This window comes from Gracilinanus agilis, chromosome 4, assembly GCF_016433145.1.
Source record: "Gracilinanus agilis isolate LMUSP501 chromosome 4, AgileGrace, whole genome shotgun sequence".
Lineage (NCBI taxonomy): Eukaryota > Metazoa > Chordata > Mammalia > Didelphimorphia > Didelphidae > Gracilinanus > Gracilinanus agilis.
In genome coordinates, this window is record NC_058133.1 from 45,239,665 (window position 1) to 45,266,921 (window position 27,257).

The 27,257-nt window shown below is 36.4% G+C and overlaps 1 protein-coding gene across 1 annotated transcript in view; it reads left to right on the forward strand.

The window, feature by feature from the left end:
* The first annotated feature begins 340 nt into the window (after window positions 1–340).
* Window positions 341–27,257, forward strand: part of MCOLN2 (mucolipin TRP cation channel 2) — a 61,956-nt gene continuing 35,039 nt past the window's right edge. The window contains exons 1-6 of the mRNA XM_044673623.1: window positions 341–493; window positions 10,470–10,643; window positions 12,953–13,106; window positions 20,556–20,643; window positions 21,411–21,507; window positions 24,271–24,370. Coding sequence (XP_044529558.1) covers window positions 341–493; window positions 10,470–10,643; window positions 12,953–13,106; window positions 20,556–20,643; window positions 21,411–21,507; window positions 24,271–24,370 — 766 coding nt within the window. The remainder of the gene's footprint in view (window positions 494–10,469; window positions 10,644–12,952; window positions 13,107–20,555; window positions 20,644–21,410; window positions 21,508–24,270; window positions 24,371–27,257) is intronic.

Below are 27,257 nucleotides of genomic sequence, written 5' to 3' on the forward strand. Positions count from 1 at the left end.
CTCTGTGTACTAAGGTAGGTCAACATTTAAACATGATGACATTCTTGTCCTTGTGGAGGTTACAATTTTGTATGACTTTGAATTGAGCACTGGGGCCCTGTCAGGAGTATGGACTTGGTGATGGAATATATGTTCTTTTCTTCTGGCTGGATCAGAGAGACTCATCATCAGACTGGATGTAGAAAAGAGAACAGTGGTTCAATTTAGAGAGAAGCCAATTTTGTTCATACTGAACTGGGCAAGTTAGATATGTGAGTAGCAGAAAATTTGCCTCAGAGAGTTCTTTGGAGCCTTTGCAGAGAGGCTTTAATGGATTCCTTATTTTCTTGCCAGTACCATGATGGCCCATCCCGAATCTGATTTGATGGAGGAGTGCCTAAAAGAAGACTTGAAGTTTTACTTCATGAATCCATGTGAAAAGTATCGAGCGAGACATCAGATTCCATGGAAATTGGGGCTGCAGATTTTGAAGATTGTAATGGTGACAACACAGGTAATTTCTATTATGTATATTTTCCCCCTTCCTGAATGGACAATTTCATAGTTACCTGAAAAATGTTTTGTTTTTTTTAAAAGGATGTTGACTCATTACTGATATTTGGACTTTCCATTAGTAGTATGCAATGTTCATTTTCCCAGGTTCTTTAAGACTTTGAGGAGGATCTGTGGATTTGTAAGTGTATCCTGCTATTCACTTAATCAATCAATCAATCCATATTTATTAAATGCTTATTGTTTGCCATGGCCTCTGCTACCAAGGCAAATTGCTACTCCTCCCCAAGATAATACATTGTTTAGGAATTGATGAGACCAAAAAGGCAGAGGTTAGTCTCTCAGCCCCATGGTGATGAACTTCTTTATTCTTAGCTAGACTTTCTCTCAGATGATGATCAATCACCAAACATTTATCAATGCCTACTGTATGTCAGACTCCGTGCTAAGCACTAGAATATAGTGTAGCCTATCTGTCAGTCAGCAAGAAGCAGCATGGTGTAATGGCCTTGCCTAGTGTCACCCAGCTAACTGAGGATACAAGAAGTTCACACCCATGTCTCTAGCTTCTAAACCTTGTTCCATTTCTCCATTCTATCTGAGGTTCTTCTAAAAACACAAGCAATTATCATCAAGGCTGGAAAACATATATAGCTCAAGTGTAAGATGTCAAAGTGGGGTCTATTTGGATAGAATCCAGACCTTCAATACACCCAGTTTGATGTCACTAGAAATAAAGTTGTTACAACCCCATGGAATTTATTTATTCATTCATTTTTAATTGTCATGCAAAACACAATTTCATATTGGCCATTTTTGTAAGAGCAAACTCATACATAACCAAAACCCCAAATAAAACCAAAGATACACTGATGCAAAAAACAACAACAGTTCTTTCTCTGGAGGTGGATAGCATTTCCCATCATAAGTCTTTCAGGATTGTTCTAGACCATTGAACTGCTGAGAGTAGCCAAGTTTTCACAAATAGTCATTGTCCAGTATTGCTGTTACTATGTACTTTGTTCTCCTGGTTCTGTTTATTTCACTCTGCATCAGTTCTTGCAGATCTTTCCAGTTTTTTTCTGAAATCATCTTGCTTATCATTTATTATAGCCCAACAGTATTCCATTACCAACACGTGGCACAATTTGTTCAGCCATTCCCCAATTGATGGACATCCCTTCAATTTCTAATTCTTTGCCACCACCAAAAGAGCTGCTATAAATGTTTTTGTTCAAGTAGGTAACCTCATGGAATTTAGAGAATGCCAAGTATAATACCCAGAATTTGACTCTTGGATGTCAGCACTACAGACAGACAGTCATAACAACCTCCTTCACAACTCCAGATGATTCACTTACATAGAAATCTTTTTGGCTTTCACTGTGCCAGATGAAAAGTTCAGTTATTCACACATTTTCTTCATTTTAAGAACACTTGATTTGGACCCAATGGGCCTTGGCTTTTATCCCCATGTTTGTCCCTTACAAATTCTGACTTTGGATACCTCACTCTATTTGTCTGAGTGACCTTGGACAAGTCAGTTGTCTTCCCAAAGCCTTATATATACACATATCTGCCTATACATATATAATATAGACATGTTTACATGTGATATATGTAAAATATAGATATATGCATAGTATGTCATAGACATATCCTATATTTGTGTATGCATTGTGTGCATATACACAGCATATACATATAATACATTCATAATAAGTAGGTGGCACTGGCAGCTGGAGGGATGGGGAAACTTGTGTTCAAATCTCACTTCTACCATTTAAAAATGGATTTTTATTTATACCTTTTTTTCATGTTACCTAAATTTTGCATCCTTTCTCCCAGAGAGCCATACCTAATAACAAAGATTTTGTTTTTACAAAAGAAACAAAGAGAAAAAACACATAGAGCAAAATTAATTTTTTTAAATTTTTAATTTTTTTAATCAATTCATCAACAAATGTAACTCAATATGCAGTATTCCACAATTGCGAGCCTTCCTCTACCAGGCTATAGAACATTGCATCATTCTATAGAGTTCTGGATACATCTAGCATCAGGAAGAATTCCTGGGTAAGGCTGGTGGTCTAAGAAATCCTGTTTAAAAAAGAGAAAAGCTTAGGGGGCAGCTGGGTAGCTCAGTGAATTGAGAGTCAGGCCTAGAGATGGGAGGTCCTAGGTTCAAATCCAGCCTCAGACACTTCCCAGCTGTGTGACCCTGGGCAAGTCACTTGACCCCCATTGCCCACCCTTACCACTCTTCCACCTAGGAGCCAATACACAGAAGTTAAGGGTTTAAAAAAAACAACAACAAACAAAAAAGAGAAAAGCTTAAAAAGAGGAAATGAGGATCCGATGCCTTATTTTTGGTAAAGTTAGTCACAAAACATCAGATACATGTCAGGGGATTATCACTTCCTTTTCTAGATGCTCACTAAGCAATCGGCTAATAAAATTTTCTAGAATTCTACCAAAAACCAAGTCAAGTTCACATTCCTGTTAATTTCAGTCTACTCTTGCTTCCTTATTTTTTGGTTGTGGAAAGATAGTGGGGAAGTACGGAGCGGCCTGGAATTGGGACTTTTGTCCTTCTCAAAGCTTTTGTCCCTCTTCTAGTCTCCAAAATCTTCCCTAAGGCGCTGACTTTTGGGTCAGTTATGACCTTTGGCAATTTTTTCAGAACCTGAGAATGTACCTATTTGACTTTAAAGATGTTTCACTCATCCAGGGTAGCCAAGTCCTCTTTTATTCTTAATTATTTGGGGTTTTGAGCTCCCCAACAGGCAATTTTTTTTTTAAACCTTTGTCTTCTGTCTTGGATTCAATTCCAAGTATAGGTCCCAAGACAAAACCCCTTTTTAGGGGTTAAGTGACTTGCCCACAAAATTAATGGTAGATTCACTTTCAAAATCGACCAGATCTGAGTGCCGTGGTTAGCTTTGCTTTCTCTGAGCCTTGGTGCCTTGTGGCTACTTTTAATTCCACCTGCCTATACCAACTGGTGCTATGGCAGAAAAGTCAGACATGACTGAACAGTTATAGTGGGCTTGAAAGATTCATTTTCATGAATTCAAATCTGGCCTCAAGACACTAGCAGTGTGACCCTGGGCAAGTCATTTAACCCTGTTTGCCTCAGTTTTCTCATTTATAAAATGAGCTGGAGAAGAAAATGGCAAAGCATGCCAGTGTCTGGGCCAAATAAAACCCAAAATGGGGCCGAAGAGAGTAGAACACAACTGAAATGACTTGAGAACAACAACAAAGAGGAAGGAGCAATCTGAGAATAATGTAATTCTTGTTCTCTGACTCCTGAAAACCCTTTCAAATGGCCCAGGCTGTCTCTGGGGATGAGGGTCGATGGGGGTTCTTTCAAATGATGAAATGATGTCTTTTTTCTCCTTCCTCTTTCTCAGTCTCCTGCCTCTCCACTTCTAATCCCAAAAGGCGATAATGGTTTGGTGTCCAGGGCCAATGTGAAGGGAAGTCGTTACAGTTCCCATTTTTACTTTAATCTAGCTCTGCAATTTAGCTGGTTCTATCCTTTTCAAAGGAAAGAGTTGTGTTCCTGGAGGCAGCTCTCCCTTTTTCTCCATACCCAGTTCCAGTGGAGCCCTGCTTGTCCTGATACCAGAAAAGCCTCTCCTCCCTGGATTTCGCAACCTGGGATTCGCCCTCCATGGTACTTGCCAGGAAAAAAAAAAAGCCAATGTTTGATAATTCAGTGCAATTCCTCCTTTTAAATTTTATCTGCTGCAAATGTTTCCTCAAGTTACTCAAGGGGATTGGATTGAGATGTTCTTTGAACTCCTTTATTCTGAGTTTCTTTGTTGAGACTTTGACCTTCTCTTTAGTTAGCTACAGCTGGAAGGGAAGACTTTTAAGTTCCCTCCTTAGATTGAGATTTGGCTACCAGAAAATTATTTTTAGATGTGAACACATAAAGGGATGGCGAAACTGGACAGCTTTTTATCGCCTCCTAATTTCAGCTTCATACTTTGTATATAATGTGAGTACAGCGTCTCAAGGCACACCCTAATTGTGTAATACCATCATCTTTGTAGAAATGCTTGTGGGTATAGTTATGTCAAAGTCTTGCTTTTATGAGTGTCTGGATCATTTTCCAGAGCTTATCCATTAACAATCATTTGGCATCTAACTATTATTTACTGACCATTCTGTTACTGTATCTAAGGTAACACTGAAACATCATTTGTATCTTATTTTAAGGCTTACCTCTGCTTTTATGCCACATTCCTTTCTGAATATATTCCTTACCTCCCCTTTCACCAGTGAGCCATCCCTTTGGCAGCTGAGTGACACAGTGAATAGAGCACCAGGTTTGGAGTCAGGGGTTCAAATCCAACCTCGGACACTTGTGACCTTGGGCAAGTCACTTAATCTCTCTTTGCTTATATAATGGGGAGTGCTAATAACACTTAGCTTCCAACATTGTTGTGAAGGTCCAATGAAATAATAATTGTAAAGTATGAATTCCAGTGCCTGGCACATAGTAGGTACCATATAAATGCTAACTATTATTATTAGCAACATTAATTAAATTTAAATGAATTAAAATTAAAATTAGATTGAAGGGGGCAGCTGGGTAGCTCAGTGCATTGAGAACCAGGCCTAGAGACAGGAGGTCCTAGGTTCAAATCTGGCCTCAGACACTTCCCAGCTGTGTGACCCTGGGCAAGTCACTTGACCCCCATTGCCTACCCTTACCACTCTTCTGCCTTGGAGCCAATACACAGTATTGACTCCAAGATGGAAGGTAAGGGTTTAAAAAAAAATTAGATTGAAAAAGGAAAAAATAAATAAAAAACTAATCCTAACCTTTGTCATGTGTGACAATTCATGTGATATTATTACACATCTATAGTTTCCCACCTCTGCAATGAAAGATTCTTTTTTCCCTCTTTTTTTTTTTCTAGGCTAAATTTGGTCTTTATAATTCCACCATGTTCAGTTTCCTATTTTGTTGTTATTCCTTTATATGTTGTTTTCCTAGTTTTATTTATAATATACATGTTGTTTTCCAGGTTTTATTCACTCCATTTTGCCTCAAGTTCATTGAAGTTTTCCCATGATTCTGAGTTCTTAATATTAATTGCATATTTATTCATACTCATAGGCTCTTCATCCTCATTTTTCTTAAAGTGATGGTGACAATTAGTGGTAGTTAGATGGAATAGTAGCTAGAGATGTGGGCTGGAAATAAAGAAGATTTGGATTCAAATTCAGCTCTCTCATCCTGGAAAAATCATTTAATCTTTGTCTGCCTCACTTTCCTTATCTGTAAGATGAAGATAGTAACTGGACTAGTAACCCTCTCAGGGTTGTTGTCCAATCTGATGAGATAATAATTGTAAAGTACTTTGTCAACCATAAAACAGCATAATAATGCCAACAATCATGATGATGATTACCATGATCATACAACAATATTCTGTTACCTTGATGTGCCACACTTGGTTTAGCCATTCTTCCATTGGTGGACATGTACTTTGTTTTCTCAAAGTACCTATGATGTTTGTCACCACAAAGTGTTATGGGGGAGACACACACACACACACACACAGCAGAGGGATTGTTGGATCAGAGGGTATGGACATTTTAGTAACTTTAATTTATTTTTTTGAACCCTTGCCTTTCATCTTAGAATCAATACTGTGAATTGGTTCTAAGGCAGAAGGGCAGTAAGGGCTAGGCAATGACAGTTAAGTGACTTGCCCAGGGTCACATAGCTAGGGAGTATCAGAGGCCAGATTTGAACCTTGGACCTCCCATCTCTACTCCTGGCTCTCCATCCACTGATCCATCTAGTGCCCTCAGTAACTTCATTTTCATATAATCCCACATTGCTTTCTAGGTTGTTTAAACTAATTCGTAGCTGTCTTATTGTGCCAGTCTTGACCCAGCCTCTCCAACATTGCTTTGTCATTGATAATTTTATTGGGTGCAAATTAGAACTTCACTGTTGATTTTATTCACATTCCTTTTATTATGAGAGGTTTAAAAAAAACACACCTTTTGCCTTTTATCTTAGAACCAATACTGTATATTGGTTCTAAGACAGAAGAGTGGTAAAGGCTAGGCAGTGGGGGGCTGAGTAACTTGTGGGGGGCTGAGTAACTTGTCCTATAACTAGGAAGTATCTGAGGCCAGATTTGAACTCAGGACTTCCCTTCTCTGGATCTGGGTTTCAATCCACTTAGCTACCTAGTTTCCCCCTTTTATTAGATTTTTAAGATGTTCTTTCACATGATTATTAATGTTTGCAGGTCCTTTTTTCTTTGGAGTGCTGTTTATTCCTATCCATTGACCTCTTAGCCACTGGGGAATACTACTACTGCTGCTATCGCTTCTGCAACTTTTTACTATTATTACTAATGATAATGATAATAATAATTTTTTGTCATTTTTCAGCTGTAATCTGAATCTTTGGGAGCCCATTGGGGGTTTTCTTGGAAAAGATACTTGAATGATTTTCTGTTTCCTTCTCCAGTTCATTTTAAAGATGAGGAAACTGAGGCAAACAGGGTTAAGTGACTTGCCCGAGATCACACAGCTTGCAAGTATCTGAGCCCGTGCTCTATCCACTGTACCATAACAATAATAGCCTGCATTTATAAAGTGCTCCAAGGGTTTCAAAGAGCTTTACATTTGTTCTCACTTGTTTCCGACAGCGATCCTGTGTAGCTAAGACAGGGAAGTGACTCGTTCATAATCTTTCTGATCCAAATCACTCTACTCACTGTGTAGCCTTGCTACTCACTGTGTAGCCTTGCTATTTTTAAGAATTACTCTTAGTCTGGCAGTTTACATGTATTGGTGTGAATTCCCTACATATCTTGGTTGGCAGACCCTCGATTATAAGATTATACCCTCTCATCAATGCTTTCCTTCCTTTTCCTAGATGCATTGATTTTTTTTTTAAACCCTTAACTTCTGTGTATTGGCTCCAAGGCAGAAGAGTGGTAAGGGTGGGCAATGGGGGTCAAGTGACTTGCCCAGGGTCACACAGCTAGGAAGTGTCTGAGGCCAGATTTGAACCTAGGACCTCCTATCTCTAGGCCTGACTCTCAATCCACTGAGCTACCCAGCTGCCCCTGCATTGATTTTAATTGTGTAAAAGTTTTTCAATTTCCAGTAAACTTTTCTCTTTTATCTTTTGTGGTCCCCTTTGTTCTCTTGTTTGGAATAAATAACTTTACTCTTAGTCATAGTTGTTGCCCATGCTCTATCTCTGGCTCTGTGGTATGTTGACTGGTAAATAGGATCTCAATTTCTCTCTCTAAAGATGTTCTCAGGCACTGATTTGACAGAGGCTCATAGCCTTAATAACTTGTTTTAAAAGCGTAATCCCTACTGTTCTGGAAAGATGACAGCACAAATGACTTCTGGATTACTAGGAGGACCATTAAGTTTCAGATGAGGGCCCTATTTGTTGCAGTGTCAATGGGAAATTAATTTGCCGAGTGAATGAAAACTGCCAATGAAGAAAAGACTTTATTGGAGAATTTCAGAGAAAGGGAAAATTCTGAGAAGGGGAATGTAGCCAATGGGCATTAAGGATTGAGCTACGTGTCCAAACTTTGGGAAATCTGGCCTTATCAATATTTGAGCCTGGCTGATGAATCTTCACCTGATGAAAATACCTGAGACATGAAGATCTTAAACTAAAACTTTGGAGAACAAGTGTTCTTTTCCTGCTTTTGCATTTTCCTTCATTTGTTCTATATCTTTTCCCCCAAGATGAGCTTTCTGCCTATTCTCTGACTCATCCAGAGTGCTTACCTTGACTTTTTCTGTTATTATTTTCTCTTGCTAGATTCTTGTGAATCTAGGTTCAAAAGCCCTTGCCTTGAGTTATTGTTCTTAAGGAAGGTCTCCACAGCTCGCTCTTAGCCAGTTCTTTAGGGCTCTGCTCTTGAGATTTCTGTAAAGAAAGAATTTGATATTTATACTAAAAAAATACCATGTTCTTTTAAAAAATGTATTTTTAAACTGTTCTAAGTTCAACAAACAGTTAAAAAAAACTTTGAGAAAAAAAAACAGTTTATAAAACTATTGGAAACATCCTCAACTATTACCAGAAAGACCAATTATATTTAGAGGTGACAAAGATATTAGGTGGGAAGGACAACACTTGAGTTTAGTTAGTAAAGTGATTGTGGAAATCCTCCTAATCAGAAAAAGACTGTTGTACTGCAAAGAGATTTTCTCCTCTCTTGTTTTTGCCCGAAGGAAAAGAAGATTCAGGAGAGTCAGAGAGCTAGATAATGACAGAAAGCTAATTGGAAGTTCTGAGGAGGTAATTTACCACCTTCTATTTAATAATTTTGTAAGCAGAAAGTTAAAATTGGAATTAAAAGTTTCCTAGTAATGAAAGGAAAGCATCTTAAAGTCTCCTAAACACTTCGAGATTTATTCCCTAAAGACCCAAAGCACCAGAGTTAGAATCTATATACCTAGGAAGTCTTTTCTTTTTGACTCAAAGGAAACATTCAGGTTGATTTAGAAGTTTGTTATATGTTTGAATGTAAAGGCAAGTTAAGGTTCATTTATGTAGTTATTTTCCATTAAGGATAATAAAATTGCCAAATGTACATATTCCCAAAAACATTTCTTTAAATATCATTCTAGGGGGCAGCAGGGTGACTCAGTGGATTGAGAGCCAGGCCTAGAGATGGGAGGTATTAGATTCAAATCTGACTTCAGACACTTCCCAGCTGTGTCTCCCTGGGCAAGTCACTTGACCTCCATTGCCTACCCTTACCACTCTTCTGTCTTGACAGAAGGTTAAGGTTTTTAAAAAAATAAATAAATACCATTCTAAACAGTGTCTTATGCCATGAAACATTGCTTTCCTGATAGATGACTCCTTAATTGCCTTATCTCCATTTCTGGATGGGTACTAGCCATACTCAATTACCAGTTTAGCTCAGTTTCCAGACTTCTCCCCCAAATCCTATTCAGCGGTCCTGCCATTACCTTTTCACCCCTCCTGGAGTTTTATAAGTAAACCATCAGGTCATTAGCAAATGGAGGTATTTTTGTCTCTTTGCCAATGCTGATGCTTTTAATTACTTTAAAGAAACCCCAACACTCTTACCTTCTGTCTTAGACTCTATACTAAGTATCCTTTCTAGGGTAGAAGAGCCATAAGGGCTAAGCAATTGGGATTAAGTGACTTGAACTCAGCATCTTCCATCTCTAGGCTTGGCTCTCTATCCACTGACTTATCCAGCTGCCCTTTTTACTTTTTGAAAACCTTTTCTCTTATTTTATTCCTTACTAGCAAATATTTATTTCATTTTCTCTTTCCACATCCCAAAAAAAATTGGAAAAGAAAAGAAGAAAAACCAAACCCTTAAAAAAAAATATATATATATGTATGTATGTATACATATATATATATATACATACATATATATATATATATTACACAAATAATTTAAACAAAATCTGCCTTGTATATCATTAGGTTTTTAAAATTTTTTTATTGCTATCAATAATATGTCTAGCTCTCTTGTCACATAATAAGGCCAGGGGCATTTTTGCTTTACTCCTGTACTCATTGGGAACTGTTCTGGTATTCCTCCCTTGTAAGTAGTATTAACTTCTGATTTTAGTTACTTTCTAACATATTAAAAATTATTTTGCTTTGTAAATTCAAGGTCAATAATCAATAAAAATCTTTTCGGATTCATCCCAATTGTTGCCCATCTCCTATTAAGTCTATTTTGCATTTATTTTATGTTTTCTTTTGTGTCCTTCTCTGTTTCCCCAACTCTTCCCTATGAGGACAGGGATTGCTTTATTTTTTGGTTTAGTAGTGTCTCATCCCTTAACCCAGTAGCTTGCCATCAAAGGTGCTTAAATCATTGCTTGTTGAACTGAATGGATCACATTTCAACTGGCAAATAGTTCAGGTACTGATTGCACTTCTTTCTTGATGTCTTTTTCAGCTTGTTCTTTTTGGTCTGAATAACCAACTGGTGGTCTCCTTTAAAGAGGATAATACGGTGGCTTTTAAGCACTTATTTCTAAAGGGATATTCTGGCGTGGATGAAGATGACTACAGTTGCAGCGTCTATACACAGGAAGATGTCTATGAAAGCATGTTTTTTATTATTAACCAGGTAAGTGTTTTCCTTGGAGTTTGTCTACACAGAAAGAAAGCCCTGCACATGCAGTGAGTAACCTCACCTGGGTCATGGGAATTCTGTCTTCCTTCTAACACTTGGAACTTTGTTTCTCTCTTTTCTTGCCTTCTTCTATGATCTGGAAACATCTCCATCTACTCCAGATTCCCAACTTACCTCTATAGCTCTTGAAAATGGATGATTACTCCAAGATATCAGGATGATTACTCCATAATATCATTATGGAGGTTCCCTTTGTGTGTAATTTGAACTACATGACCGCTGAGATCCTTTTCTAACTCTCATGTTTTGGAATCCTTTGACTCTGATTATGGTTCTGCTGCATTCCAAGCCATGGTGCCACCCCCAAACTAGAATGAATCCCTATTAGTTTGGCCAGAAGAGTACATGAGAATGAAGGAGAAATTCTTCACTCCTCCCTGGCATGGGGGCTGGGGAAAGAAAATTGTTCCTGGAATCCCAAATTGGAAATCAGTGAGTGGTAGGGATGGTAAAGTTCTAGGTGAGGGAAATGTCCTAGTAGAGCTCTCTCCAAAGCAGTAGAATGGGCTGCTTTGGTAGACGGAGGATGGGCAAGCTTCAAGTTAAGGCTAACTTGCCATCCATAGAATAGGAGTCCTATTGAGGTTCATGTCAGGTTAGCTGGCCTTGGTGTTCCCATCTGACTTTTGAGATTCCGTGTTTCTGTTGAATTTGAATCCATTTTCCTAAAGAGATATCATTAAGCAAAGTAATCAAGTCCCATAGTGCTGTATTGCACAAAAATTAGGAACATTATCAGTTAAAGCAAGTTTTTCTGGACTGTCCTTAGGAACCTAACCAACACCTTTGCCATAGTTTCTGTGGGAAAATGCCTTCCGGGCTCCACTTTGCCTCCTTTGCTAATGCATAGGAACACTTTAGTGCATTTTCTCCTCAATCAAATCCCTACACTACATCCTTTGCTAAAAGGGAATGGATAATACCCCAATTGAAGATGTGAAATAGGTGCAATTACTTTGTCCTAAAACCCATAAGGGAGAGGCTTAAGGTTTTTCTCCCTGGGGACATCATCTCTCAGCCCTGAGTGGTAATTTGACAGAACCAACTCTTGAAATTTGTCATTTCCTTTAGTTCTGTGCAAGGTGTCATTTTATTGAAGGGACTATTACATGGACATGGTTACTTTTTTATTCTCTGATGTAAGACTTAGTTTGGAAACTGCTGAGATCTCAGTGAGAAAGATTTGCTTTCATCAGAATGGACAAAGAAAAGGGAATTGGATGCATTCTAAATTTGTGCTCTTTGACCTATTGAGTAACTTTGTAGAAGTGTGAATGTTTGCAATACTGGAACCTTGGGATTGGAGGGACTTTGGGGTGCCATCATTTCCAGAAAAGTTTTTGCAAGTATTCTGCTTGAAGAGAGATGGGGATATATACAGGAAATATTTTGACATCTGCCCAGATAAATTTGTAAAACTATCTAAAACAAACAGACAAGGCTTTTGTACTATCTTAATTATTGCCCTACATCCCATTCTGTTGTTGTTCAGTCCTATCTGACTCTTCGAGACCCTGTGAACCATAGCAGACCAATACTGCCCATGGAGTTTTCTTGGCAAAAGATACTGGAGTTGTTTGCATTCCTTCTTCTGTGGATTAAGGCAATAAGAAGTTATTATTATTACGACTTATCTTGGGTCACATAGCTAGTATCAGAGGTCCGCTTTGAACACAGGTCTTCCTAACTCTAAAGCTAAATGTTCTATCTATTGGTTCACCTATATCCCTTTTAGGCCATTTGATTTCCAAACCAGGCTTGAGTCCCTTCCTCACATCTCTCTAGATCCGATTTAATGAAGCATTTGTTTAGTGATTACTAAGCGCCAATCACCCTGCGATACTCTTGGAATACAAAGACAAAAGTGAAGCAAAACTAGCTTTCAAGGATCTTCCATTCCAGGGTTATATTTATAGACAACTTTCCCTTTGACCACCAAATAGGGGTCCTTAACCTCTTTGGGGACACGAACCCCTTTGGTAGCCGGATACTATTTAATATTGTTGTACTTTGCTGCCTCTGTCTCTAACTGAGGGAAATGCTAAATTTCAGTTAGAATGTAAAGATGTGATTTTCTCCCTCATCCAAGTCTAAGGATCCCAGGTTAAGAATGAGGTGGACAAGAGGGATGATTTTTTTTTTCTTGTAGGAATCTAATAGTTCTGTGGTTTTCCCCCCTCTCTCATTGAACTTATAAGAATGCATAGGTACTGGGTTTTTTTTTCCTTCTTTCTTTTAAACAGTATCAGCGTTTAAAGAATATCTCACTGGGCATGCTTGGTTATGAAGAAAATGAAGATGATAGAATTGGCTTGAGAGTGTGCAAACAACATTATAAGAAAGGCACTGTTCTCCCATCAAATTATACCCTCAACATAGACAGTGAAGTTGAAATAGGTAATGTATCAAAAATTATGATAAATTACAATTTTGAATTGTTGGGGTGAACCACATAGCTTTGCATATCACTGAGGGGAGCAGCACTTATACTCCCTGGCAAGAATCTTTTCTGTTATTCACCTGGAAAGGACTTTGGTATAGGAAATTCAAGATGGTAGAGGGAACTCTGAGTATGGAGATCCCACCACAAACTGTAGATCATATCCCATGTGCAGCTTGGTAGATAGATAAGTCTTAGTGAGTTGCCTCAGACACAAAAGTTAAGTTATTTTTCCAACAACACATAACCTAGGTACAATTTGAACTTGGGTCTTGCCTCAATAATAATAGTCAATCATAATAACTGACAATTATCTAACAATAGCTAGCATTTATTTGGTGCTTCAAGGTTTGCAAAGAGCTTCTTTTAAAAATAAGTTTTTGTATAATCCAGTGGAATTTCTTGTCAGCTCAGGGAGGAGGAGGGCAGAGGGGAGGAAAAGAACATGAATCATGTAACCATGGAAAAATATTCTTAATTAATTAATTTAAAAGTAAGTTTTTATTGATGTCTTTTGTTTTATACATCCTCATAGTTTCCCTCAGTGCCCCTCTTTTTCATTTCCTGGTGAGCCATCCCATGTAATAGTATTTTTTTAAAACAAAAGGAGGAAAAAATAAGAATGACTAATCAATATATTGAAAAAGTATGAAAACATAAGCACAACCCTCCCACCTCCCTGAAGGAGTAGATTGGGGTACCCTCATGTCTCTTCATTTGAATCATGCTCGATCTTAATAATTTTGCTACATTAATTTTTAATTTTTTTTGTATGTGAAGTAGTTCTTTCCATTTACATTGATGTAGTTACTGTGAATATTGTTTTCTTGGCTTTGCTTACTTTACTCTGGATCAGTTCATATAGATCTTTCCATGTGTTTCTTTATTCATCACACACTTGAATTCTACTAGCACAGTAATATTTTTTACATTTGTGTACCATAATTTGTTTTGCCATTGCCCATTCAGTAGGCATCTACTTTGCTTCCAATTTTTTGTTATCACAAAAGATGCTACTATAAACATTTTGGTGTTTATGGGGCTTTTCTTCTTACTTATATATTCCTTGGGGCATAAGGGTATGGACATCTTAAGTAATTTTATTTTCATTACTCCAAATTGCTTCTCAAAATTATTGTACCAATTCACAGCTTCACTAACAATACACTAGTGTGCCTTTCATTCCATAACCACTTCAGATTTGACTTACCACTTTTTGTCATCTTTGCCAATTTGCAGGGTGTGAGATGGAACCTCAGAGTTGCTTTGATTTTCACCCTTTTATTATTGATTTGGAACATTTTTTCATGGTCGTGAATAGTTTGTAATTTTTTTTTTTGAGAAAGATTTATTTATATCCTTTGGTCATTTATCTATTAAAGAATGACTTTTAGACTTAGGGATATACATTAATTGTTTACATATCTCGAATACTAAACCTTTACCAGAGAAAAGCTGGACAATTTTTCCTCCTCATTTGACTACTTCCCTTATTATCCTATGTGAATTAATTTGGCTTGTGCAGAAGCTTTTCATTTTTATGTAATTGAAACTGTAACAAAAAGATCATCTTTTTAAATTGCCTCTCTTGTTTAAGAATACATCTATGCATAACTATTAGTTACATGATTTATTTCTCTTCTAATTTTTTTTCATCTTTAATCTTAAGATTACATTATCCTTCTAGAATGTTTTGATGTATGGTATAATGTGTTGGTCTGAGCCTAATTTCTGCCAGACTGCTTTCCAGTTTTCCTAACTGTATTTTTTATTAAATAAAGAGTATTCCCCTAGATAATTTATGCTTTCTTCTTTATTAAACACTGGGTCATTGACATCCATTGTTTCTGATTCTCCCTTGTCTAGTCTTTTCCATTAATCTACCTTTCTAATTTTTAACTAATTGCATGTGATTTTGGTAAGCACTGTTTTGTTAGGGGTCTGGCAGTTCCATTCACCCTTCATCCCTATTTCCTTTGATCATTTATCTTGATATGCTAGATCTTTTGTTTCTCTGAATGAATTTTGTCATATTTGATCATGTTCTATTGAATGATCCTTGGTCCTTTCATTGGTAAAGTAATTTTGGTAGTATTGTTATTTTTATTACATTGGCCAAAGGGTTTTATATACATTATGGGAAATAGCATGGATCAATGAAAAGAACATTGTCTCTGGATTCAAAAGGACCTGGGTTCAGATTCCACTTTCTGATGCTTCCTATCTGTATGACCTTGGGTAAGCCCTTTAACTTCCTAGTTTTCAATCTCTTCATCTCTCAAATGAGAAGTTAGGCTATGGCTTATGAAACCTTTTTCATCTCTCAATCTCTGGTTCCATAATCTCAACTGAGTTTTAGGACAACTTTGTGCTAGATGTTCATCATCTGCATTTTATAGCTGAAGACATTGATGTGGAGAGAACTTCTTCAGGGTCACACAACTAGTCAGGGTCTGAGGTGAGATTTTAACCCAGATTTTGATGATTCCAAGTTTGTCTTTAAGGCATCTGTCCACACTTTGTTCTATCTCAATATTAGTTTACACCAAACCCTAAAATATCTTTTGTTTAACTTATCTTATCATCTTAAGGGAAAATTACCAATCTTTATTATATTTATAGTATATATATAGTATATAATATATATTATGATATATATGAGAATATATTTCTTTGTGATTTTACCAAGGGTTGTGTGTGTGTGTGTGTGTGTGTGTGTGTGTGTGTGTGTGTGTGTGTGTGTGTAAATGTCATCCATTTGATAAGAGATGGCTGAATGCTTTGAGTCTTGGGTATGAATCAAAATAAAGCACATTTATTTATTTCTTCAGTGCCACATAATTTTTTGTGTTGGCACAAATGACTAGACAAAATTCAAAATAAGACTTTACATATATAATAATAATAGTTAACTTTATATAGTATTTAAAGTTTATAATTCATTATATATGCATGTGTTTATACATATGCATGTAAATATATATATATATGAATATATATATTTGATTTCAAACAACTTATAGATTATTAGACAGTTTGGAGAACAGTGTGCCTCTGCCCATTGATTGGTTTTGTCAAATCTTGGCCAGTTTGGTAAATTGTGACTTTACAAGGCAAGGAATATATACCATAGACCTGACAACTTTGCCTAACCATGGACGGGCATTTGGAACTCTCTCTATGAGAGCTTTTGTTGTTGTTGATATAGTAGGAATACAGGCTGAGTCTGAAGGTTCCTCCAGTGACCTCTTATTAGTCCCTTTTTCTGATGTTTCACAAAGCTGGATAGTGTTATTAATTTTCCCTCAAAAACAAGTTCTAGAAATGTGTCCTAAATCAATGTCTGATGGAAAAAGCAGGTTTTGTTATCAGACCATTTGGTGGTAGGTTGCTGATCCTGTAATTCTAAGTTATTTTCTTTGCTTTTATAAGATGAAATGTTTCTACTAGAGGGCCATTGTTTGACTTTATTATCTATATTTTCTTTATAAAGGGAAACTTTTAGCAGAGGAAAATTGCTACATGGCCTTGTTTTAAAATCAAAGCTTGGCATCTTGGAAAATTACTCAAGCCCTTCACTGAAGATGGGCATAATGTATGAAAGAATTCTTTCATAGTACTACTCTTGTTACTCCCTAGACTCCAGACCTGTGGATTTCCCTTGAGTTGGAGTACAGGGAAGTTTCCAAATAATTAATGTTTTCAAAATACCAATGCCATATTCCGTTTTAAATTTATATCATTTTATTTGTCCATAGACCAAGGATGAGTGAATTTTCTGAGATATTTTAACTATGGACCTGCAACTTTTGTTAAGAATGAGGGTGGAGGGGGCAGGTAGGTGGCTCAATGGATTGAAAGTCAGGCCTAGAGATGGATGGTTCTGTGTCAAATGTGGCCTCAGACACTTCCTACTTATGTGACCTTGGACAAGTCACTTAACCCCCATTGCCAGCCCTTCCTGCTCCTCTGGCAAGGAATCAATATTCAAGAAGGCGAGGTGGATATATGGTGGTCCAACTAGTTGTCTTTGGCAATATGGTATCTCTGTTTGGTTTCTGACCAGAAGTGCTTTTGTGACCAGCTTCACTGGAAACTCAAGTTCTCTGCTTATATTTGTATCTTCTGTGCTTACTAGCCCAATGCCCAGCCCATTAGATGTACTTAATAAAATCCTTACTGGCTGACTGACTACAGAATGTTAATATATTACAATTCCCAAATTTGGATAAATACATAGTATTGCTTCTAAGAGAGAAGGGAAGGTTTTCTGTTTTTTTTCTTAATTTTAAATTGGCAAAACAAACAAAAAGAGAGTGGGCAGAGCAACTAGTCAGTCATAAGAATTCAAAATCAAGAATGAACAAAATTGACTTTTTTTAAAGGAAAACAAGAGTAAAAAGAAATATTTATTTTTTTAAAATATGTCAGTTACCATAAATAATACTATATAATTTATTGTAGAAGTCCCATTATCATGAGTTTTACAAAGAAGTTAGCATTATTGTCCTAGAACTGAGAATAATTAGATGAAATGATTGTTATCTATCCTATAGTATCTCCTAAAGCATTGTGTCTTTATACATATACATGTCGTATTTACCTGAATTTTGTTGTTGAGTTGCTTCAGTGGTGTCCCACTCTTCCTAATCCCATTTGGGGTTTGCTTGGCAAGTATATTGGCATATATTGGCATATTTCCTCATATTTCTGCATATTTCCTTATCTATAAAATGAGTAGAATACTGACTATACTATCTACTTCACAGGGTTCACCCTGTACCTTTATTAGAATTAATAATAATAATATCATTATTTCATAATATCACGTATAATAATTATACATGTGCATCATATATAATATAATATGTTTGTTATAGATAATAGTTATATATTTCTATATTATAATGTATGATTGGATGGCTGCCCCCATTCAGTAACTCTTTAGCCTCTCAGTATTCCAGGCTAAATCATAGGTGAGATGGACATATGGGGGTCTTTGGAAGCATGGTTGATCTCTTTGTCTGGTTTCTGACCAGCTTTACTGTAAATCCAAGTTCTCTGCTTATATTTGCATCTTCTGTGCTTAGCCTAATCCCTGACAGATAAGATGTACTTAATAAAAATGCTTCTTGGATGACTGACTATATAATGTTAATATATTTGAATTCCCAAAACAAAAAATTGGCCAATATTATTAAATCAATTTCTGTTTATTACAGCTTTTACGTTTTTGCCCTTGTTTCCCCCTTCGTTCTTGGAGCAGGGTGAAGGATTTTGACCCTTTTCTTTCTTTACCTTCCCCCTTCCCCAAAGGTCCCCTAAAGCTGTCCTCTCTGCCTCAGTAAGGCAGCATTTGTCTCCCCAGCCTGAGGGCATCTGCTGCTTACCTCAGCCCATAGGTGCGGGCAGGTACAGTCAGTATCCATAAAGAGATAAAAAGGTCTTGAACTTGTAGAGAGAAGGGAGATATGGGTAGGAATCCTCGCTTCCATGCCTGTTAGCTGTACCACCACGGGCAGGGAATGCACTTAAGCTTTCAAGCTTCAGTTCCCTCATCTGTAAGACGAGTACTATCTGTCTCACAGGGTCACCCTGTAAACCTTTATTAAATTAATTATAATAAAAATATAATTATTTTATAATAATATCATGCCCATATAAAATATGTAATCATTATCTGTAATATGGCTGTTATAGATAAGGCAATTATTGTATGTATCTATATATCATTGTTATATATTAATATAACTATGCAATTATATAATCATTGTGTATAAGACTATAATTGTATATAATAATCATTGTACGTAATAGTATAATTGTGTATGATATAGTATACATATCAAAACTGTATGATAATATAATTATAATGATATAATCATGTAAAATGATAACTATAATGATATCATTATTGGTTATGATGATCATGTGTAATAATATAGCTGATATTATAATTATGTATCCCTATTATATTATAATTATTTATAATAATGTGATTTAATAAATATCGTAATTGTATGTGCTAATATAATTGTGTCAATATAATTGTTATGTGTAATAATGTAATTATTTATAATATCATTGTGTATAGTAACAAAGATTATATATAATGATATAATTGGGTATGACAGCATACTTTTAGTATATAATATAATAATTATGTGTGCTAACATTATATATAATATCATTATTATATGAATATGCTATTATTAATCAATAAGCATCTATTAAATACTTATTGCATATCACACACTGGACCTAAAGAAAAAATGGATACAGCCTCTGTCCTCAAGGAGAGAATAGACATTTATATAGTGCCCAAAACTGTGCTAAGTACTTTACAAATATTATCTCCTTTGATCCTCATAGCTGTTTGAGGCAATTGCTGTTAACCTCATCATCCTCATACAGTTGAGGTAACTGAGGCAAACAGAGGATAAGTGACTTGTCCAAGGTCCTAGAGTTGGTAAGTGTCTGAGTCTCAGACTTGAACTCAGGGCTTCCTACTTCCAAGCCGAGTGCTTTTTCATGATTATACATTTTGTCATCCTTAGAAATGGATAATGTAGTGAGAGAAAACATAAATCAGGACTTTAGATATTGGCTTTACAATGAAAATAGGATTATAGATCTAGACCAGTGGTTCCCAAACTGTTTTGGCCTGCCGCCCCCTTTCCAGAAAAAATATTACTTAGCCCCCTGGAAATTATGAAACTATTTATTGAACTCAGAATAGAATGTAATACAAAAAAAAGTGTGGCCATCACCGCCTCCCTGGATCGCTGCAGCACCCACCAGGGGGCGATGGCGCCCACTTTGGGAATCACTGATCTAGAACTATAAATGGCTTCAGATGGGAAACTAAAGCTTGAGGAGGCAAAGTGATTTTGTCTAATATCGTATAGGATGTAAATCTCAGGACAGATTTGGTCCCAGGCCATAAGAGAACTTAGAGGTCTCCTTTTCATTTAACAGAGAAGGAAATGGAGCCCCCCTTTCCCAATTAAATGACTGACCCAAGGTCACATGGGTGTAGTAGGTGGCAAAACTGATGTCAAATTCAGATTTTTTTGCTAAAACATACTAGCATATTGCCTCCTAGAAACTTTAAAGGTTTAAAAGGAGCAGTAAAGCTAATTTCAAAACATAAAAAAAAAAAAAGATTTTAAAGATTTTAGAAAGATTTTAAAGGATAAAAATCTACTAAATTGAGAAACTTGCAATTCACATTTGCTCAGCTTTTAAGGGGCCAAATGGACATTTTCCCATATTTTGTTTAAAATGCATTGGCAGTATTTTCATTTCAATAAAAACCATAGCAACATACAACAAATAGCATTGGTTGTTGCTAAGTGTTTTTCTTTCTTTGCTTAATGACATATTTTGTTCTCTTGTTGTTTCAGATTGTATCCACTTAGACCTACAGGTCCTCAATAGTGAGAATTCAGGACATTGGATGAATTCCTCTTTTTTTAGTCTAGAATTTTATCGGTAAGCACTCTTAAAATACTTTTTATTTTTTGCAGTTAACAAAAGGATTATGTTGATTTATTCAGGGAAGTGATGACAATTGAATACTTAATGCCTTAAGAAAAAGTTTTGTTGATTATATATGGATATATAATATTGATTATAATGCATACACACATATATTTCCCCATCGATCATTTCTTCATTCCTAGCCATGCCTCCATTGAATGAGCCCTTCTTTGTAACAAAGAAAAATGGTTAAAAACCAACCCCACCCAACGGTTGTTTGATTGTATGTGCAGTATTGAGCATCCTTGGACTTCCATTTCTCTACTAAAAGAACAGGAGGGTGTCTCATTTCTCTTTTCTTCATTGGCGATTGCAATCTATGAGTTGAGTTGTCTTTTAGAGCTGTTTTCATTTACATCATTGTGGTCACTGGACAAATTCCTCTCCTGGTTTAGCTTCTCTTATCATGTACCCAATGGTATTAGACTTGCCTCATATGTTAGGATTTCCTATTTTTTCATTTCTTATGGCAGAATAACATTCCCTCATATTCACGTGCCACGGTTGGTTCACAGCCACTCTCCAGCCCACGGGCACCCACTTTTGTTTCCCCAAAACAGTATTGATTTGAGTGTTTTATCTTAGACGAACCGTTTCTAGTTTTGACCTCTTTGGGTTATAATTCTGGCAATGGGATCCTGCCTGGGTCAAAGGATATGAACAAGTTGAGTGCCTTTTTTTTCTCCTCTGATTTCAAATCAATGATGTTTTCTCTTCAGGCTTTTACAAGTTGAAATCTCCTTTAACCTCAAAGGCATTGACCTACAGACAATCCATGCCCGGGAGCTACCAGACTGTTATGTCTTTCATAACATCGTAAGTGTGTTTTCCACTTGACCTTGTAGGTTTCTAAGCCAGTTTTTACTGTAGTCTTCAGCTCTTTGTACGACTAAATCTGAAAAAAAAAATTACATTAGTCTCTAGGACATAAATGCACTAAAACTTAAACTAGTAATAGTGGCCAGTAGGCATCTAGCTGGCATCATAAATTCAATTCTGGGTTTGAAGTCAGGAAGATAGAAGTCTAACTCTGGGAAAGTCTCTTAACTTTTCTTCAGCTCCAGTTTCCTCATCTAAAAAGCAGTGATAATAAAAGCACCTAATATACAGGGTTGTTGTGAGGATAAAATGAGATATTTGTAAAGCACTTAACAAATTTTGAAGCACAATATAAATGCCACCCTTTATTATAGGAGACAGTACTTTGTCATGAAATATAATTTTCTTTGCTCAAAAGCAAACATGACCTTTTCCAGTGTCTCAAACATGAAAATGATTAAAGGGAGAATGAAAAAGCTAAAGAGTTTTCAGCAGGGTCTGTGTTTCCCAGCTTGCTTGCACATAGTAGGTGGTATTCAACAAGCGTTTGTCGAATTCAACAGTAATGAAAATCCTTGAGATCAGAAACTTTTTTCGGCATTTCCCCAATGTTTTTCAATCAATAATACAGCACAAGGAAGGGTAGTATATAATGTAGTGACTAGAGGACCAGCCTTGGAGTCAGGAATACCTAGATTCAAGATCAACTTTCAGCATACACTGGCTCTGTGAGAATGGGCGAGCCACTTAATATTTCTATTTCCCAGATAACTCCAAGATGACACGTTCCAAACATGTCACCCATTTGTATCAGTAGAGAGAGTTTCTTTGCTGGAAGTTCTTCGTACTATCAAAATTATGGATTTGGATCAAAAGAACTATGCTAGGTGGTCCATTTTGGGAGCCTAACCTGATCAAGATATCCATTTTGGAAAAACAATCAGTGTTATTTTTCTTAGGGAATATTTCTTTAATTTTGTTCCTTTTGCTTCCAACCTTAGAGGGCACAACTTTTCAGTGTGGGCTTAAAAAGAAGTTCTTTTTCACCTTAAATTTAAACTTCCATTTCTTTTGTTTAGAAGCAGTTGATTTCATTTAAAAAAAAAAGCCTAGTTATATTATCATTCATTAACAATTAAAATGTGCTGAAGAATGTCTAGATGATTGTTTTAGGTCGACCTCGATCACCACTTTGATATCCATGAGTTATAGAATCACTTTTGGGGATAGGGGAAATTGGAAGGGCAATAAGCAGAAAAGAAATCCAGCTTTAGAGATCAGTAGACTTGAATGAAATGTTGAGAGGTGGAGTGATTCAGCTGTACATGGAGCTTCTAAATTAAGGCATATACTTGGGGGTGCAAAAATGAATCCATATGCAATACATTTGAGTCTTGGCTTTTCCTTGCTAAGTTTGGGCTTGCTGATATTATTACAGCATACATTCAATCTTCAACCCAATAAACATTTATTAATTTCCTACTATATACAAGCTATTATGCTTGGTAGGAATAATTAAAAGAAGGAAATGGCTATAGGCGCTGCCCTTCAGGAGTTTTGCAATCTCCAGATCCAAAATGAACTCAGAAATGCAATTTTCAGCAGAGATGGGTTTAAGGAAAAGGGAGCAGGCTGAATGCATATTTAGGAAAGTAGCTTTTCTTTGGCTGGGAATATGTGATACCTGTTTTCAGTTCTGTGAATGTTTGTCATGGGTTTGTGATAAAATATAGTCCATATTCATGACTTCACTATCATTTATTTGATTTTTTAAAAGCTTTTTCTATCACCTTTTCCAAAGTGACATAATCTGCAGTTTTTTTTTTTCCAATTAAAAATGATTTAGGGGTCAGATAGGTATCTTGGTGGATAGAGAGGTAGGCCTGCAGGTGAGAGGTCCTGGGTTCAAATGTGGCCTCAGACACTTCCTAGCTGTGTGAAGGAAGAAAAACCAAATGAGAAAATAAAACATTTCACAAACAGTTAAGATCAGCCTAACTAATAATTTTGAGTAGCCTAACTAGTGGATTTGGTATTGGAATCTGGTTTTGAAGAGAGTGGAGCAAGATGGTAGCCTTTTGACTCTTGTGCATTCCAGCCCTGACCTTTGGTCATATTGATTCTGGTCTCCTCACCCTTCTAAAACCCAAAAAGGGATGGAATTAGGTCTTGATCAATGATACATGTAAAACCCAGTGGAATTGTGTGACAGCTATGGGAGGTTAGGGGGGGTTTGAGGAGAGGGAAAGAACATGAAGTATGTATGTAACTAGGGGAAAATATTCAAAATAAAATTTAAAAAATAAATAAAAAAATAAAACCCCAAAAGGGGTTTAGCCTTTTGGTGGCTCATGCATCTTGTGGACAGCAGCCTTGTGAACCTATTGGACCCTGTCTCAGAATAATGTTTTAAAATGTATAAAATGAAATATATATAATATTATAAAGGAAGCTAATTCTATTGAAATATAGTTATCAAATTATTTTTTAAAATAAGCTCTTAGACTGTCTAGTTAGAATTCCTGCTCTAGGGATCACAGAAACTGGGCAATGAGAAACTTGTCTGAATTGCATTTATTTGGACTTTAATTATTTAACTGCTCTAAGAAAGACTGTTAAGAAATGCAGAGAAACTTTAGCTCTATAAATGTGTAATCAAAGAATAATGATCTCTAAGTGATTTGCAGGAAGAGTCTCACTCCCTTTATATAGGCAGTATCTTTTCTTCAAATAATTCTTTCCATATTTTTGTCTCTACAGATTACCTTTAACAATAAAGCTCACAGTGGTAGAATAAAAATCTATTTTGATACCGAGGCCAATATTCAGGAGTGCAAAGGCTTGCATGTATCTGGATCAAGTAAGTGTCCAGGCATATTTCTACTTTGAATCATAGATGACTTTAATAATAATAATAATAACTTTTTGTAGTGCTTTAAAGGTTTGCAAAGTATTTTCCTTTGCAAGAATGTGTGTATGTGTTATTACTTAGGTAGAGGAGAGAAGAAAATCCAGTTTCAGCTTTTATCAATAGCTGATATTTTTTAAAGAGCCTGAAGGTTTGCAGAACACTTAATGTACTTTTTTGTTTTTGCTTAGACCACCAGATAATACTTTTGAGTCAATTACCACGAGGGTTATTATCGCTATTTTTTGGAAGAGTTAACTGAGAATCCAAGAAAATAAGTGATACTTATATGATCGTAGAGCTCCTAGATGGAGCAGTGGATAGAATAGGAAGACCTGAGTTTAAATCTGACCTCACATACTTACTAGCTAAGTGACTCTGGACAAAATTACTTCACCCTGTTTGCCTCAGTTTCCTCATCTGTAAAATAAGCTGGAAAAAGAAATAAGCAAATCACTCCAGTATCTATTTTTGCCAAAAACACCCCAAATGGAGTCACAAAAAGTCAGACACAACTGGACAAGTACAACCTTAAGCAAATCATTTGACCTTTCCATTTCTTTATCTACAAAATGAGATAATTGGACAAGGTCACCTCTAGGAATCCTTCTAGCTCTGATCCTGTGAGTCTATGATAACTAATGATAATAGTTAGCATTCATAGGACTCGTAGCAAATGCTTATTTACTTAACTTAACTCTGGTGTCACCCTTGGTAGCATATGGAGGGGTGGGGAGTGGGATTCACACTCAAGTTCTCCCCTGACTTCATGTCTATCCCTCTTTCCTGTGGATCATTCTTTTACATCAAAAGCTACATTTCTGAAATTATTCTTCTGAGTCATTAATCACTTTGGGGAGAGGAAGAACATAAATACCCAAAAAGGGAAAATTGAGATGGGCCATATGTGATGCAGACTTTTTGATTATATGATTCAAGGGACTGGATTCTTCCATATCCTTTGCCATTTTCTTTCTTCTAATGGACTTCAACGTGACTAATCTTTTAGCATGCCCATGCTGTTGAACTGAGTTTTCCTCTGGTGCTCTGCCAGACAGCGCCTTTTCCTACTTTAAGTAATTCTCTGATTAGGCTTTTTAGCTAAACTAAGAGTGCATTAGCAAGATGTCCGGAACATTCCTCCTTCTACTCTTGTAAGTGTCTTATTGCTTTTTTCAGTGCATTCCCTTTGATTTTGGGACATGTCTGTTGCTTCTAAGTTGCAAGTAATTATGGTTATAGAGTTTTTTCCCTGGGACTTCACAAACTTCACAAATTTCTATGGAATTCCAGAAACTGATTTAAAGATGGTGCCTGGGCTTGTGCCTGGGTATGTGCGTACACACACACAGACACACACACACACACACACTCATATACACACACAAAGAAAGGAAGGAAGGATAGAAGGCAGGTAGGCTTAATTCTGGGCAGGGGGCTTAGAAAAATATTAATAATAACAATAATAATAATAGTTAGCATTTATAAAGTACTTTATGGTTTGCAGATTATATTACATTTATTCTCTTGCTTGATCCTCAAAGATAACTCTGGATGGTTGGTACTATTATTTGTCCCATTTTACAGATAACGAAACTGAGACAAATAGAAGTTAAATAACTAGCCTAGAGTCACTCAACTAATGTCTCAGGTAAGATTTGAACTCAGATCTTTCTGAATCCCTTGTCCGGCACTGTATCTACTGTACCCCGTGGCTATGGGGTGTTGTCGAGGACATTTATGCTTTAAGTAGGAAACTCTTCTGATTCTGAGTTAAGTATACTTATATGTTAAACATAGGTCTGATGGTTATTTAAAGCAAAATTCACTTCCTTAAAAATATTAATTCATGATTTCTATCTGCCATGTACTTCCTCTTTTTTTATCCACTTCTTTTTTCTGTGGCCTGTTTCTACTTGAATTCTCTAAACTTACAGTGTTTCCTCATTTGTAAAACGAAGGGGTTGTAGTTGATCACTAAGATTTTTTCCAGTTGCTAATCTATTATCCTAGGATCTTTGCCCTCTTCATTCCAAATATCATTCCTCTCTTTCTCCTATCTAATTGGGACTGGCACATAGTAGGTACTTAATCAGCAATTGTGAATTGATTGATTTTGAATTGGTTATGTGATTTCATTGGTGCAAGAAACTCCTCACAAGGAAATTTCCTTTACCAGTGCAGATCATCTCACCTGCTCTGTGGCTTACAGATGTGGACAGTTGTCTGATTGACTTATGCAGGGTCTGATAGCCAGTATGGATCAGAAGTAGGATATATGACTTATGTCTGATTCATTTGACATCCCAGAGCCCATGTAGTCTAACCCTTCATTTTACAAAAAAGCAAGATGAGGTCTAGAAAAACTTGAAAAGTTGAATGACCTGTCCCAGATCTTATAGGTCATAAGTTGCAAAGGCAAGAATTGGACCCAGGTCCTCTGACTTCCAAAATCATCACTCTTTTCATTGTACCACACTATCATCCTCACTCTGAGGCCAACCATGTTTTCTAAGTTAATCCAGTTCCAATTTTAGGCTATAGACATTTTATCTTCCCTTTTATTTTCATATATATGAATTTCAAACCTTCCATGTACAGTTTGCTTTTATAAAAAAAAACTGTATATAATAAGTTCAACATCACTTCCAAAGCTCCTAGGCTTGAATGTGTCTCCCTCTCAATTTCCTTCTCTTCTTTGCTTTTAAAAAATGCTTCATTGATCCTTGATCCTTCCTTCCTTCCGTCTTTCCTTCCTTTCCTCCCTCCCTCTTTTCTTTCTTCCTTTCCTCCCTCCCTCTTTTCTTTCTTCCTTTCTTCCTTTCTTCCTTTCTTCCTT